This window comes from Zootoca vivipara, chromosome 8 (assembly GCF_965207765.1).
Source record: "Zootoca vivipara chromosome 8, rZooViv2.hap1.1, whole genome shotgun sequence".
NCBI lineage: Eukaryota > Metazoa > Chordata > Lepidosauria > Squamata > Lacertidae > Zootoca > Zootoca vivipara.
The window spans coordinates 66,731,582-66,747,741 of record NC_142591.1 but is presented as its reverse complement, the minus strand read 5'-3'; the positions used below and the strand labels follow the sequence as shown (position 1 = coordinate 66,747,741).

Below are 16,160 nucleotides of genomic sequence, written 5' to 3'. Positions count from 1 at the left end.
ACTTTTGCTGATGCAGCTTAGAATAGTATTAGCTCTTTTTTGCTGCTGCTGCTGCATCACACTGTTGACTTATATTAGGCTTGTGTCCTACTAAGACTCCTAAATCCTTTCCACATGTACTACTGGCAATCCAGGTGTCCCCCATCTTATATTTGTGCAGCCAGTTATTCCTGCCTAAGTGCAGAACCTTACATTTGTCCCTACTGAAATCCATTCTGTTAGTCTGGGCCCAGTTCTCAAATTGGTTAAGGTCATCTTGAATCCTGGTGGGTTTTTTTGTGTGTTTTTTTGGCAGTATTGGCTACCCCTCCCAGTTTGATGTCATATGCAAATTTGATAAGCATCCGCTCAATTCCTTCATCCAAGTCATTTATAATTATTCTGTGTTTGAGTCTGAAAAAACATTGAAGTCTAGGATCTTTCTCACACACATACAATTTTGAGAACAGTTTTCTTACGTGGAACTATTTTTTTTTTTACCATGCCTTAATTAAAATTTGATTTGGCTTCTGGGGGCAAGATAAAATTGCTTTGTCAACAGCCAGTCGGCCATTCATAATTTAAGAAGCTGGTGGTATCATTTGTTCAGTAGTCAACACTCTGCCCATTAAACTTGGCAGTGAACAGTAACAGTCTTTATGCAACATTTTTAAATGCTGCTCAAGGAAGGACCCTAGCTAAAGAAATAACAGAAAATAAACAACAACAATGGTATAATATCTATTGTTATGCTACAAAACAAAACAAAACAAAACAAAACAAAACAAACAAGAGGCACTTTGCTAAGGGCTGTTTGATCCAGAACCAAAATCAGGAATGTCTTACCACAAAGGATTAGCAAGGTATAAAATACACAAAATAGACAGGATGCCCCAAGTAACAACTCCTAGAGAGTGGCATATCAACACTGAACTGGAACTGTGTGTGTGAGTTGCTGGATTCTGGAAGGGGTCTGCTATCTAGACCCAGCAGAAGCCACATTTGAAACATGGGCCCATTTCCCCCCAACCTTCAGGAACAGATTTAATGGAGGGGCCAAGAGTGCGGGTGGGAAGAAGAGAAGGTGGGGAAATTACACCGGATAGCTAAAAGTTGTTGCACTAATGTAAACTGCTTGACTGGATACTGCTCACTGTACCTTCTTCCCCCACTTTTCACCCACTGGGTGGTGTTGGTTGATAATAACTGAAATCGCAACTGATGGGAAAGGGAGATTTAACCCTTTCTTCTTGAGGATCGTGGGAAAGGGAGATTTAACCCTTTCTTCTTGAGGATCGGTGTATCATGGCACCTAATGGCATGGCGGCTGCGTTTTACACTAGCTGCAGCTTCTGGAATGTCCTTAACAAGCAGCCCTGTGTAGAATGCATTGCAGTAATCAAATCAAGAGGTTATTAGTGCATGGATTACTGAGGCCAGGCTCTCACGATCCAGCTAACAATTGCAGATGCAAATATATAAAAGGATGTCATATAGAGGAGGGAGAAAGGTTGTTTTCTGCTGCTCCAGAGAAGCGGACACGGAGCAATGGATTCAAACTACAAGAAAGAAGATTCCACCTAAACATTAGGAAGAACTTCCTGACAGTAAGAGCTGTTCGGCAGTGGAATTTGCTACCAAGGAGTGTGGTGGAGTCTTCTTCTTTGGAGGTCTTTAAGCAGAGGCTTGACAGGCATATGTCAAGAATGCTTTGATGGTGTTTCCTGCTTGGCAGGGGGTTGGACTGGATGGCCCTTGTGGTCTCTTCCAACTCTATGATTCTATGATTTAGGCACCAGGCCAAAACATTCCTCTTCTCACAGGCCTTTGGTTCATTAAACAATCTATAGCCTTTTAAACTGGGGGGTAGGGGTATTGGTTTTGTTTGTTACTATGTTGTGTATTTTTGTGTTTTTATATTGTAAACTGTCCTGTGATCCTTGGATGAAGGGGTTATAGAAATTTAATAAATAGTAGGAGTGGTAGTGGTGGTTGTAATACCTTCAGCACCTGCGTCTTGAACAGATTCGGTTTATTGGTCCCATTTGGTCCATCACTGCCTCTAAGCATCGCAACAACCCCTGCACAGCCTCTCCTAATTCATATGGAATAGAGAGATAAAGCATAGTGTTTCTAGCACCTCAATGACACTGTGCCCCAAATGGCCAGGTTCCTCTCCCCTCTCCCTTGCTTTGACCAGTGTCGGATGCAGACACGCTGCCCCTTTCTCCAGCTTAAGGCACATGCCTGAAGCTTGTTATACTGTAAATATAAGTATTTTGCATGGTTCTTACTCCTCTCTTACCCACTAAAACCCAGCCCACAGTCAATCCTTTCACTTGCAATCATACTGTGAATGTCGCTTTATGATGGCCTGGTGTGTTCACCAACGGCACCACATGGTAGGAGGGAAGGTTGGCATGGCTATCAAATACTTTTGATTGAGGGATGGTTCAGAGTGGGTGATGGTTTCCAGTTTTCTGTTAACCCTGTTCTTTAAACAGCATGGCTACACCTACCTCTGCCCATCACCCTGCTAATTACATCAGCTCAGAGCTCCCTCCCCTGTCCCCCTTTACACAGACACATATTATGTCCTTGAGGGTCTCAGTGCAAAATACAGGGAAGTCCATTTACAGTGGGTCTAGCATGACAAAATTCACCACAGTGCAGATTAGTAAATAAAGTACAAATGCAAACAATAGCAGCCTCCTCACAAGCAGCTTATGTTACCTCACAAAGAGCAATGTAAGTTAATAGCAGACCAGATATTCATTGTGTCCCCCTACCCCATCCTCTTCTCTCAAAGGTAGATTTCACCTACCTTCCCCTCTTCCAGTTTTCTGCTCTCAACAAAGGGTCCTAGGGATGGTGCAATACTCACCCCATGCAATTCCCCCACTCTCTGACTCTCCCCCAGACATCAATCTTCCCTTCTATATGCCTTTAACCAGAAAGGGTGATGTGCCTGCCTCTGCACTTTTATGGTTTCTCCATCCACTTTTGCTGCTCTGACTCTGACTCAGGAGCTGCAGTTATCACAATGCATAGATCTGTTTATGTTCACCCAGCTGGCCCAGCACGTTCCAAATTTCCTTGGTATATTATCTTCACAACTCCATGGCAATTCAGCATTGCTACATCCATGGAATGTGACCTTGAAGCCGAACTTGTGGCTTTCTGAGAAACTATGGAAGTCAAAGAAAGCTATGGAACTTTAAAGAACTATGGAAGTCAAAGAAAGCCAACTTGTGGCTTTCTGAGAAACTATGGAAGTCAAAGATATCCACAATAATAAAAGCGATCATAAGTTTCCGAAAGCAATAAATCCTGCTTTCTTAATAGCTGTACACTTCAAATCCTATTTTATTTTAGATCTCATCTCACCAAATATGGGGGCACTGTAATGCAGTGGTGAGGAGAGACCATTCAAAAACAGACATGTGCTTATAAGGGACACCAGTACAGCTGGAAGGCAATCAAGAAAGAGCCAGCACAAACAAAAGTGTTAATCAGATGCGAGATGTATTAGTTAAAATTCTTACTCCGGCAAAGGCTCTCTGGGTGGCCGAGGACAAGCCAGATTCACAGCACCCAATGAGTCCTGGGCTGAGACAGGGTTCTAACAAACATTGGCCTAACCAAATTTAACATTCATTGTACTGGCTCTTTTCCTGATTGGAAAGACATTAACTACTAGTTTGATCTGAACTTAAGTGCATAGAGGTATCATGTTAACTCACACTGTGTCATATTCAGCCAAAGCTGCTGGATTCACATACATATTCATACTAGATGACAAGGCGTGATCACAGGAGCAGCACACTTGCAGTCCAACCAACACGCTACCACACAGCTATAACACCTTTCATCACTTCTCCTCTTTGGGGTTTCCCTCTCTTTCTTTCTTTCTTGTTTCATATCAGAATGCCAAAATAAGTGCATATGCAGCTCACAGTTAATATACTTTCAGTATGAAAAGCATGTACGTACAGTGTACCTTGGTTTACAACCATAATCCGTTCTGGCGGTCTGGTTGTAAACCAAAACAGGTTGTAACCCAAGGCACACTTTTGCCAATGGTGCCTCCCCCCCAAAATTGGTTGTAATCCAAAAAAAGGGACATACACTTCCGGGTTTGACATATCACTGAATCTACTTCAAAAGCAACACTTCACATCTCTTCATTTAGGTGTGTCAGAGGTTGGGGGCACCTAATTCTGCATTGAAAACTACAATGGATGCTTGGGGTCTGCGCATGTGCGGGTCACGGTTCGGTGCTTGTGTGCATGCGCAAAGTGCCGAAATCCAGAAGTAACCCGTTCTGGTACTTCCTGGTTCAGCGTGGTGCACAACCCGAAAATGCACAACCTGAAGCGTCTGTAATCTGAGGTATGACTGTACAGGCAAGAACAAGGCACATAGACCAGAATGATAGAAAGCACTGAAATGTTTGTTCAGAAATATTAAATTAAGATCAGAGAGAAATGTAAACAAATTTAGGATTAACACTGCAATCTGAACTCTTCTGAAGCCAGCATAAACAAAAACTGAACTCTGTTTTGGATTCTATGTATTACAGCAAACAAAAAACAGAAAGGAAGACAGGAATACCTGAGATTAAACAGGCTGCTACAACTTTTTCCACAGAATATGGCAAAACATGCTAGATATTTAGAGCAGCATGAAGTGGGTGGCTGTGATGTCCATAAAAACTGACATGGGTAGTCAACTAAGATTTTATCCAGAACAACCTGGCTCAGCCAGGAGCTGCGCAACAGAATTTCCAAACTGAGGCTAAGATAGGGAATTAGGTAGACTAAGCTCAGGAGCAGAGTTGTCTGCTGCTACTGTTACGGTAGCTGTATTGTACCTTTCATTGCTACTGATAGTACTATTTATGGCTTGCTCACCTTGCAACTATACAGCCATCCCCACCTCAGCAGAGACAGGCCTTTCATGCAATCCCTAATGTTGATGTTTTCCCTATTCCTTCTGATACAGGAAGAAAGGCAGTGTGGTGGAATGGTTAGAGTGTCAGACAATCACCTGGGAGAACAGGGTTCAAATCCCCACTCAGATACAAAGTTCATTGGGTAGCCTTGAACTAGTTACTATCTCTCAGCCTAACCTACCTCACAGGGTTGTTGTGAGGATAAAATGGAAAGGGGATATATGTCACCTTGAGCTCCTTGAAGGAAAAGCTGGTATATAAATTTCACAAATAAATATAAAGAGAATTTGGTTCCCTGCCTCCCAAGCCTTACCATAAAATCTCAGGTCTTAAAATTCTCATTTCTGAAGTCTTAATTGCCAAGCTCCTTAAATAAATTATCACACTCTTCCTCAAATAGGTGAATAGTAAACGGTGCCCAGGCCTAAGCAGGTTCTAGACAGGCAACAAAAGAAGAGTTGTCTGGCAGGTGAAAGACTACCAAATTCATTGTGGCTCATGAAAGTTTATGCTGCAGTAACTGAAAGTATAGTTACCAGACGTCCCTGTTTCCCGGGAACAGTCCCCAGATTTACAAATATGTCCCAACAAAATCCAGCCTCGGAATGTCCCCGGATTTCATTTAATGTCCCTGGATTTGTATATTTATTAGTAGGGAATGAATTTTGCGTGATTGGTTCAACAGCACAAGACACATCATATGGGGACTTCCAACAAGGCAACATGGTGGGCGCCATTGCAGCGAGCAGCTCCTGAAGCCCGCCAGAACCAACTGCGCTACCAGGCTGGCTCTGGGCTGCTGACTGAGACTGCTTCTGTCGCCGCCACTACCGAAGGGGAACCAGGGAAGCCTGGTGCATCAACTGGGGGAGCCACTGACACCACCACCCCGCGACCCAAATTGAGCCAGGAGTGAGAGCACCCAGCCAGCCGGCCGACTGCCCAGCAGCACTCCAGCATACCTGCCAAGTCCTGGACTGCAGAATCCGGGACTGGCAGCCGCGTGACACCGGAAGTTGCGTAGACGCAACTTCCGGTGTCACTTTGCCCATCCATGGGCACAAAAAATGGCCAGCACCGGCAACGGAAGTTGCGCCTACGCATGTCCGGAAGTGCGTAGACGCAACTTCCAGTGTTGCTTTGCCCATCTATGGGCACCAAAAATGGCCGCCGCCGACACCGGAAGTCGCATCTATGCACTTCCGGACATGCGTAGACGCGACTTTCGGCGCCGGCCATTTTCAGTGCCCATAGATGGGCAAAGCAGGAAAAAAATGGCCGCTGGCAGGAGAATAACGGGAGAATAACGGGAGACAAAGTGATATGGGGGACCGCCAGGAAACGGTATGAAAAAATGGGGGTTTCCCAGGGAAAATGGGGTACTTGGCAGCTATGCACTCCGGAGTCAGGAAAACCCTGGAGCCAATGCAAAAGGAAAGTGAGAAGAGAAGGAGAAGGAGGAGAGAAAGAAGGAGAAAAAAAGAAAGAAGCCCCAACCTTGCCGTGCAGCTGTTGCTAAGGAGGAGAGGTAGGAAAGCACCGGGAGGGCAAGGACATGTGACCGAGCCCAGACCTGACCGGAGTCTACTCCATAGCGGCTAGTGCTCTAAGAGAGCAGGCCGGGGCCCAGAGGAAGGCCATGCAAGAGAGGAGACCACAGAAAAGAAGATTTTAGTTCTTAATTTTTTAAAGAAGCAAAACATTTTTTAAAACAACTTTTATTCATTGAAATTTTTTTTGTAACCTTAACTTTGTTGTTGTTGTTTAGTTGTGTCCGACTCTTCGTGACCCCATGGACCATAGCACGCCAGGCACTCCTGTCTTGCACTGCCTCCCGCAGTTTGGTCAAACTCATGTTCGTAGCTTTGAGAACACTGTCCAACCATCTCGTCCTCTGTCGGCCCCTTCTCCTAGTGCCCTCAATCTTTCCCAACATCAGGGTCTTTTCCAAGGATTCTTCTCTTCTCATGAGGTGGCCAAAGTATTGGAGCCTCAGCTTCACGATCTGTCCTTCCAGTGAGCACTCAGGGCTGATTTCCTTAAGAATGGATAGGTTTGATCTTCTAGCAGTCCATGGGACTCTCAAGAGTCTCCTCCAGCACCATAATTCAAAAGCATCAGTTCTTCGGCGATCAGCCTTCTTTATGGTCCAGCTCTCACTTCCATACATCACTACTGGGAAAACCATAGCTTTAACTATACGGACCTTTGTAGGCAAGGTGATGTCTCTGCTTTTTAAGATGCTGTCTAGGTTTGTCATTGCTTTTCTCCCAAGAAGCAGGCGTCTTTTAATTTCGTGACTGCTGTCACCATCTGCAGTGATCAAGGAGCCCTTGTTGTGGCGAAGGGACTTGAATAACTCAGAGAAGCTATGAGCTATCCATGCAGGGCCACTCAAGATGGACAGGTCATAGTGGAGAGTTTTGACTAAACGTGATCCACCTGGAGAAGGAACTGGCAAGCCACTCCAGTATCCCTGCCAAGAAAACTCCATGGACAAAGACAACCTTAACTTAAAGTGCCACAAAACTCTTGTTAGTTTAGGAAAAACAGGAGTTTTGTGTCACCTTAGTTTATTGTAGCATAAACTTTCATGGGCTACAGTGAGCTTGGTAAGCGCCATAGGATTAAAAATAAATAAATCTGTTATCTCGGATGCTGCTCAAAAGGTACTCAGTTGCCTAGCTACTGGTTCCCTGTGGAACAATATTACCACCCACATTCATGGGTACTTCCTATTATATACATATCTTATCTTTATGATGGAGCCGAATGGGAAGGGTTAAAAAAATAAAATAAAATTCTTGCATGCCACTTTTACCACCAGCTGTCTCAGTTGCTAAGCTCAAGATCCCTGCAGCCCACCTCGCCTCTCCCACAGGGATCCGGAGAAGGGGAGGGGAGGAGGGGCGGGGGCGGGAAGAGACGTGACACTGACTCAGCCAGCAACTGGGACTTACCCGAAGGCTGCGCCGGGACACGCTGCCGGGTTTGTGTACACGCCGAGATGACTTTGCCTCCACGCTGCTGGGCAGCCGCTGATCACGCGCAGCCGCCGCCCGCCCATTGGCCAGGACCTCACACACCTTTGCAGGCGATTGGCCGCGCCTGGCGCCCGCCTTTGCTCGCTCTGCGCTGGGGAGCCGCCACCTGAATGGGGAGCTGCCTGCGAACAAAAAGAGAAAAATAAAGACAGCGTCAGGCAGAGAACGCCCGGGGCTGGGAGGGAACTTGTCAACAGCTGCAGCCTCGCTGGTTCAGCATCAGGGCTGCAGCCTGACAAGGGGGTAGGGGAGAGAGAGGAGCCTTACATCGGTGGTCATGCTGAATTTTGGAGCTTCTCCTTTCCAGCTTACTGTAAGTATATCTATCCGTCCACTGCAAGAGCCATTTGAAGTGAATTGGGGGGCGGGGACCAAGCTTTCAGCTGGGGAAAAGTGCTTTTGGCGGAGAAGGGAGGGGGGAAAGATGCGATTTCTGTTAAGAGATGGAAAAGGCGCATTTGTTCAAAAGGGCAACGTAGAGAAAGATCCGGCTAGCTTGAGGTGTGTCTCGATTAGAGGCTTTTAAGAAGCGAAAGACCTGTTGGGGAGGAAGGAAACGGGGCTTAGTGGAACCCCATTATTTTTTTTTGCAAGGGTGTGTGTGTGTGTGGTGAAAACGAATATTTGGTTGATAAACGGTTGTGTGCAGCGAGGTGTAAGAACTGAGGTGCAGTGCATAAATGTTGCTACGCAACACAATTGGATTATATACAAGTTTGCTAGGGGCTTTTGGGGGGGGGAGGGGAGGCGAAGCTTTTGGAAACTGCCTGGAAGGGAGTATGGCTACAGGGAAGCATCTGGTGGGGCCCTCTTCGAGGGGGAACTTTTCGGTATGTGGCCTGATTCTATGGTGAGAATCCTGTATTGCAGCAGGGGGTTGGGCTAGATGACCCTCGGGTCCCTTCCAACGCTATGTTAGGCAACTCTTGAAAGTGATTTGAGTGAAAAGGAAAACAGCGGGCGGGGGGAGGGGAGAGATTGAAAGACCCTTAAAGGCTGCCGAGGAAGGACAACTACTGTATTGTGGAATTATCCGGAAATAAGGGATCGGAAAAGAAGCTGGTAGAAAGTAACCCCGCGTGAGGAAAGAGGTGAGGGAGGTCGGGAAATGAAGAGGCGGCATGTGGTGGAGGCAGGCAGCTCGCTTAGAGAACCCCAATGCGAGGAAGGGAAGGGAGGAAGCACACAGGGCGTGAGTGAGACCCAATGTGTGTGTGACTGTGGGCTCGGTGAAGTGATTTTGGGGGCGCCCGCCGCCAGGACTTGGGTGGGTGGGTGGCGGCCCTGAGGGGGCGAGGCCGGCCCCGGGGTGGGTAATAGTATGACTGGAGGAAAGCGGGAAGAAGCCGGGCGAGGGCGAGCCGCATTCCGAGAGCGGGCGAGGCGGGCCTTCCAGAAGAAAAGGGCGCCGACCGCTTGCTTGCCCCATTCCTTCGGGCGAGGCGCCCACAGGCACCCGCTTTGTGGTGTGCATTCGCCCCTTTCCTTCCGCCTCATAGACGAGCCTGGGCGAGAACTTCTCCCGCCCCCACATTTGCAGGCGGAAGCCTCTTTCTGTTCCCTGCAAAGCTCATTGCATTCGGGGGCGCCGCGCTAGGGTAGCGCTGCAGCCTCGAGGGCTTGGCTTTTCTGTGTGTGCGCGCGCGGCTGCCTGACGCCCATCAGGTTCCAGGAGGAAGAAGCAAACATTCGCACGGCTGCTGGTGCCTTTTTGGGAGCGGGCCCGGCCTGCCCAAACCCACGCACAGGAAACGGGTGGGTGGGGTGCCTCCCAGAAAAAAATGTGCATTTACAGAAGCCTCATGAACCGGTGGGGTGGAAGGGTTGGGGCGCTGAGCTCAAGGCTCGCCCCCGCGCTGGAGATGTATGTGGACGAGCATCATCAGCTTTTTCCAGCAGCAGCAGCCGAGATCTCTTCCGGCACGCACAGATGCTCGCCTCTGCTCCTTTTGCCTCGAGGCGTGGGAGAGGGAGAGCGGGCGGGGCCTGGCGAGAGCTCGAGCAGCCCCTCCCTTCCCCGTCTCTCGCATTCTAGAACGCGCGGCAAGGAAGTAGGGGAAAGGTCGCTGAGCGGCAATTCCCAGTTCTCGTTCCCCGAGCGCCGAGCAGCAGCCGCTGATCACGCTTTGTTCACATGTCCCCGCCCACTGAGCCCTCTCTCTCTCGGGCGGGGGAGGGATAGCGGCCGGCCAATCGTCTCCCGCGGCGCCCGACCTTGGCGGCCAATGGGCGTCGGGCTGGGCGGTCCTTCGGGAAGCGAGTGCCTGCAGTTTGGAATGGGCGGGCAGGCAAGGCGTGTGAGTCACCGGCGGAGGCTCTCTGAGGTGAACGTGGCTAGGTTCCAAGATCCAGCTGCCGGCGAGGATCTCCCTGCCCCCGCCTTCCTTAGGCCTTGTAGTGGCCGAGCGGCGGCGGATGTAGCCAATCCCTTTCTGCGGTTGGCCCTCTGCGCCTTCTCGTGGCGAATAGAGGAGAGCCTGTACGCCGGCATTGCAGCGCGCGCTTCAAGGCTTGGCGCGCGGGTCCAGGGCGTGACTTGTAGGGCAGGCGCCTGGTGCAGGGGTTGAACTTGCCGCTGTATGCACGGGGCTCTTAAAAAGGCGGGTAAAAAGTGTTGCACATAAATTCAAAACGCATCCTTCAGACCTCTGGCTGGGCACAACGGAAAAGTGCGTTTTCCGCAAGCAGGAAACGAGCAAGGAATTTGAGGGGGGTGACTTTTGGGGGGACAAGTTCACAAGAATCCCTAAACCACAATTTAAGGGCCCTCGCCTGGAGCACTTCAAGATAGCCAAGCTGAAGCCCTACAGAAACAGGACTTGGTTTTAATTCCCATGCCATGTGTAGGCCACACATTTTGAGAGAAGCGTAGCTCACTTGTGTTAGTAATGGAATGGATTAGCACAAAGCAAATATTTAAAAACACAAGACTGTGTCCCTAACTTGTCTAAAACACAATAGTAGCAGTAAAGGAACCTTTAAGGTTGAAGTCTGCATGTTTGCCTGGGGGTATGTGCCACCGAACTCCAGTGACTAATAACTTTCTGAGCATGCGTGTATTGGATTGTGCTTTGGAATAGCAAAGGTGCACCATAAAAATAATGAAATAAGAGTGTAGTAGTAAGTATCCCTGCCTGTCACGCAGGAGACCAAGGTTCGGTTCCCTGATGGGAAGACTTGTCAGTTTCTGAAACTTGTTTTAACATTTGAGATAGCTTGGTTGCTGGGGCATGAGATGCTTAATCTCAGGGTCGTGGGTTCATTCCCCATGTTGGGTACAGGAGGTTGGAACTAGATTATGGTCGTGGTCCCTTCCAACTCTACAATTCTGGGGAAACGGCATAGGACATCACATAGGTGTCTCAAGTGATCTGGGAAACATTTTAAGTGTTTCTGCATAAACGTGCAGACTGATCTGAATCCGATTGAAGTACTTTGACATACAATGGTACCTCTGGTTAAGAACTTAATGCGTTCTGGAGGTCTGTTCTTAACCTGAAACTGCTCTTAACCTGAGGTACCACTTTAGCTAACGGGGCCTCCCACTGCCGCCGTGCCGTGGCCACACAATTTCTGTTCTCATCCTGAAGCAAAGTTCTTAACCAGAGGTACTATTTCTGGGTTTGCGGAGTTCGTAACCTCAAGCGACTGTAAGCCGAGGTACCACTGTAAACTGTTTTGATCTAATGAGATACATTGGTTTAACTATAACCATTTAAGCTTAATTGTTTTGTGGACTGAGTTTCATTGAGGTCAATAAGATTTCATTACCATTGGCTGATTACAGTTTTCATGGTATCCAACCTAGGAATAAATAATCCATTCAAATGAGGGGTATAGGAAAGGAGAGGCTCTTAAAAACACTGGAGTTACTACATATAATCTGGTTTTTTAAATATTTGATGAACACATAAGCTTATATTTGCTGTTTGATACTGAAAAACATCCTCTCTTTTTCATAGCAGGAAGGAATGGAGGTGATAACTGAAAAGCAGCACATTAGGAGTGATTTTGAAGCAGTAGAAGCTTTAATGTCCATGAGCTGCAGTTGGAAACCGGACTACAAGAAGTACGTTGAACTGAGACCAATAACACCAGCATCAGATACATCTGAAGAATTTGAGGACAATCTGCTACCTGCTACTGACTTTCAAATATCAGCCTTTGTAAGCTTTATTCAATTATTATAAATTTCTTACTTCCAACTAAATCCTATGCATGCTCCTTCAGAAGGAAATTTACTCCATTTATTGGCACTTGCTCTGAAGAAAGCATGTGTAGAATTGCAGCCTGAAGTTCATAGATCATGCTAATTAATTGTGCTGCTTGGAGAGCTAATCGCACCATGTTTTTATTCTTTCAGTGCTTGACTCCGCCCTACAGCCCTTCTGACCTTGAAATGGCTCAGGCAGTCCATCCTGCTGCACCAGCGCCACCTACTGTAAAGAGCAAGTCACTTGTTGACACTTCTGAGCAGGGCGCTCCAACAGCTTTTAAGAAGACTGAAAAAGTTTCAGAATCGAGAATGCTGAAAGCACAGGCGACAAGTGTCATTCGCCATACAGCCGATGCTCAGCTTTGCAGTCACATAACCTGTCCAGCAAGAACAGACAGCATTTTGAGGTGTCGGGATGATTGCACAAGGGAAGCAAGGCAACAAGGCAAAGCAAAAGCGAAACAAGATCCATCTTGTGAAACCGTGTCACTGGCTGCTGCAGTGTCTGAAGATAAGCGGCCAAATGTGAAAGAAGAAAAACATTCAGTGTTGACAGTCAGTCCAGTGCCTTTCATGAAGACCACACTCAGTAGTCCTCTGCCTGGTTCAGCACAACCCTCTTCCCTGGTAGTTCCCACATCTCCTGTGCAAGCAGGGGGAGTCCCTCCTGTCCCAATGGTTTGCCAGATGGTTCCACTGTCTGCTAGCAACTCTGTTGTGACAGCAGTAGTACCCAACACTCCCTGCAGTCAGTTGTCACCAAACCTTTGTCAGCCTATGGTGTTCATGGGAGCCCAAGTTCCCAAAGGAGCTGTTATGTTTGTTGTTCCACAGACTGTTGTTCAGAATCCAAAAGCACCTGTGATCAGTCCCAATGGCACCAGGCTCTCACCTATTGCTCCTGCTCCAGGTTTTGCTCCTGCTACAACAAAAATCACTCCATCCATTGACTCTTTAAGAATAAGAAGCCATGTGTGCAGCTATCCAGGATGTGGAAAAACATATTTCAAGAGTTCCCATTTGAAAGCACATGTTAGAACACACACAGGTAAATTTTGCTTGAGAAGCTGGAAATTGTTTTGTTTGTGTGTTTCTGTATGTCATTCATGTAATTCTGAGGTTTCTCCTTTACTGAATTTTGTATTGTGGAAAACATAACAGGAAACCCAAAGTTTTCCTCAACATTATTTCACTTACATAGGAATTTTTCACTAATAGTGCAGTTCTATACATATTGAGTTTAGCTATTTCTCTCTGATATATATGTATAGGACTGCAGTCTTAACAAAGGCTATTGCATTTTTATCTCACTGCTGAGGTTTAAGCTTATGTTTCATTCTGTCACTGTTTTGCTGTTTTAGAATGGCTAGAGTATCTAATAGTGGTACAGACAAGTTAAAGAGGGGTATTATGTAATTATTCACAAATGCAATTATGCCCAAACATTTCAGTAATATTTTGGAGCCTGGCAATTTCCAAATCCAAAATTTTGTGTAATCACACTTCCATGGTTTTGAGACATCAGATTATTTGTGAAAACTAACCTTACTGCAATAACCAGTTGCTAATGCTTTATTTGATGGTTTGAATGCCCATCTTCAATAGTAGTTGTCTGCCCACGTACTTTGGATAATGTTGTTGATGGTATAGGGATTCCTCTAGGCTTGTGATTGGAAGTCTGAAAGCTTAATTTGAAGTCTGCTTTTTGGAAAATGGCTGTGCAGGTTGTGGAATTGTAAAGACAGTGATTCTATAAGGTTTTGTCTGGTCTGTGTTGACTGTGCAGATGGGGATTTTTACTTAGAATACTTCTTGTTTTGTTTCTTGAAAATGGGTGCAAGGGAAAAAAATGTATATTCTGTTGGTAAAGAAATGCTCTGTTTCTACCATTTTGTATTTTAGGAGAGAAGCCATTCAGCTGTAGTTGGAAGGGGTGTGATAGGAGATTTGCACGTTCTGATGAACTGTCTCGCCATCGCAGAACACACACAGGAGAGAAAAAATTTGCCTGTCCAATGTGTAATCGACGATTCATGAGGAGTGACCACTTAACAAAGCATGCGCGTCGCCACTTGTCAGCCAAGAAGTTACCAAACTGGCAGATGGAAGTGAGCAAATTAAATGATATTATTGTACCTCCTGTTTCTGATCTTGCACAGTGAAATAACACCAACTGACAATACTGTTAACTAACTACTGTCACTGTGGTTGGAGGTTCACGGTGACACAAAACAGCTTGCAAAATGTCTGTGGTTCTGCACTGTCATCCTTTGATGGTGCAAGAACAGACGGAGAGGCAATGGCTGTCTGTACTTCTGAGAGCAGCAGTGACCAGAAGGGCTGGAGGTTTCCTTTGTACTTGGAGAAGTGGAAGTGTCAATGCCAGCACAAGAATGTGGCTTTAAGTGTGGAAAACAATTCAGCTGCTCAATGCGTCTAGGTTTAAGCCAGAGAGGTATGCAGGTGTTGAAACTTGTGAAGAGGTGTTGTAAACAAAATACGTAAGAATACCAGTTTATGATATGGAATCAGGGATGACCTGTTTATAGCAGAGTGCTGTAATTTCCTTTTGGTTTATTCTCTGAGGCCCAATTATGAAGATGATGGAATTCCACTTGAGTACCTCCATATCTTAGCATATAAACTAAAGCTGTTCCAAACAACTGTTAAGCATAGACTTGAGTGAGAGATGTTGTATGGTTCCAGAGGTGTTAAACTATTCAAAGTTGATCTATTCAATTATTACTACAAGCAAGTCCAATAGTATTTTTACTGTACCCTTAGACAACAACATGATTAGTACCATTAGCTGTACCAGCATCTTTGAATATTTCTGCTTTTAAGTTGTGTATTGTTTCCTGTATACCTATACAGTTCTATACCATTGAATTTTTCAAAACCTTGATACATTGCACTTTGTTTAAAATATAATCCTTAAAGAGTAAACTACGCAGCTTGTATTAAGCAGGAAGGACAAAGGTTGTATGGTATGCTACTTTCTGAAAAGTTACTCTGGGCGATAGTTTATGATAGAAGTATATAAGTTGCTTTTATATATTGAAGGTATAGTTTAAATTTGATTAAAATCAGTAAAATGGGGTTGGTGTAGGAAATGGAGAGAGTAAAGACACCAGCCCCAAATGCTTTTTTCTGCTTTGTATTGTACCATACTGAAAAAAGTGAACTATTGGAGAATGGTGTAATATCTATTTTGTGACTACTGTACTTTAAAATTTTTGCACAATATTTCTTATAATGTACTTTATACCTTGTTTACAATAAAGATACAGTTTTCTTTAATATAAAATGTGTGTGTTCTCACTTAATTTTCCAAGCAAATGAAAAAATTAACATTAAAACCTAAATGCAACACTCATTAAAACATATGTGGCCTTTTCTAAAGTCAGTGAACTCACAATTTGGTTCCACCCTCACAATCATGCAGTGTATAAATGTTACAATTTTTTAAATTAATATTAAAAAAAGATTATCTAGAGCAGTGTTTCCCAAACCTGAGTCTCCAGCTCCTTTTGGACTACAATTCCCATCATCCGTGACCGCTGGCCTTGCTAGCTAGCAATGATGGGAGTTGTAGTCCAAAAACAGCTAGACACCCAAGTTTGGAAAACACTGATCTAGAGCATGGTACTGTGCATCAAAATTTATTAGTCCATATATGTTCCCTTCAGTAAGTGCCTGTAAACACAAACCCTGAGTCTTAAAAATAATGTTATATATTTGCATCCATACTATAGACCCCAACATGGAAAATCTTATTTGCAGCATGGTTGATTAAGCCTGCCCGATTACAGGCAGGTACCTCTATGACACTCCTCCCACCCCCACCTTTGTTGGTCTCTTTCAATTTTGATTTGTTGAAAAACAAGGGGGGGGAATCTATTTCATATTTCTGATTGCTGGAATGGGAGGTTGTCCCTTGCTCTTTCTTACATTAAAATAAAAGCTT

At 45.6% G+C, this 16,160-nt stretch overlaps 1 protein-coding gene across 2 annotated transcripts; it reads left to right on the top strand.

Annotated features, from left to right (window-relative positions):
• Nucleotides 1-7,862: 7,862 nt before the first annotated feature.
• Nucleotides 7,863-15,500, top strand: KLF10 (KLF transcription factor 10). 2 transcript variants are annotated; one of them, XM_035126067.3, is made up of 4 exons: nucleotides 7,863-8,290; nucleotides 11,943-12,143; nucleotides 12,341-13,241; nucleotides 14,096-15,500. In XM_035126067.3, exons 1-4 carry the CDS (start codon nucleotides 8,255-8,257, stop codon nucleotides 14,353-14,355), a joined length of 1,398 nt encoding a protein of 465 aa, XP_034981958.2. In that variant the 5' UTR covers nucleotides 7,863-8,254; the 3' UTR covers nucleotides 14,356-15,500. The 2 variants fall into 2 exon arrangements, with proteins under 2 accessions (XP_034981958.2, XP_034981956.2); XM_035126065.3 differs by having other exon boundaries at nucleotides 7,931-8,290; nucleotides 11,940-12,143.
• Nucleotides 15,501-16,160: the final 660 nt, after the last annotated feature.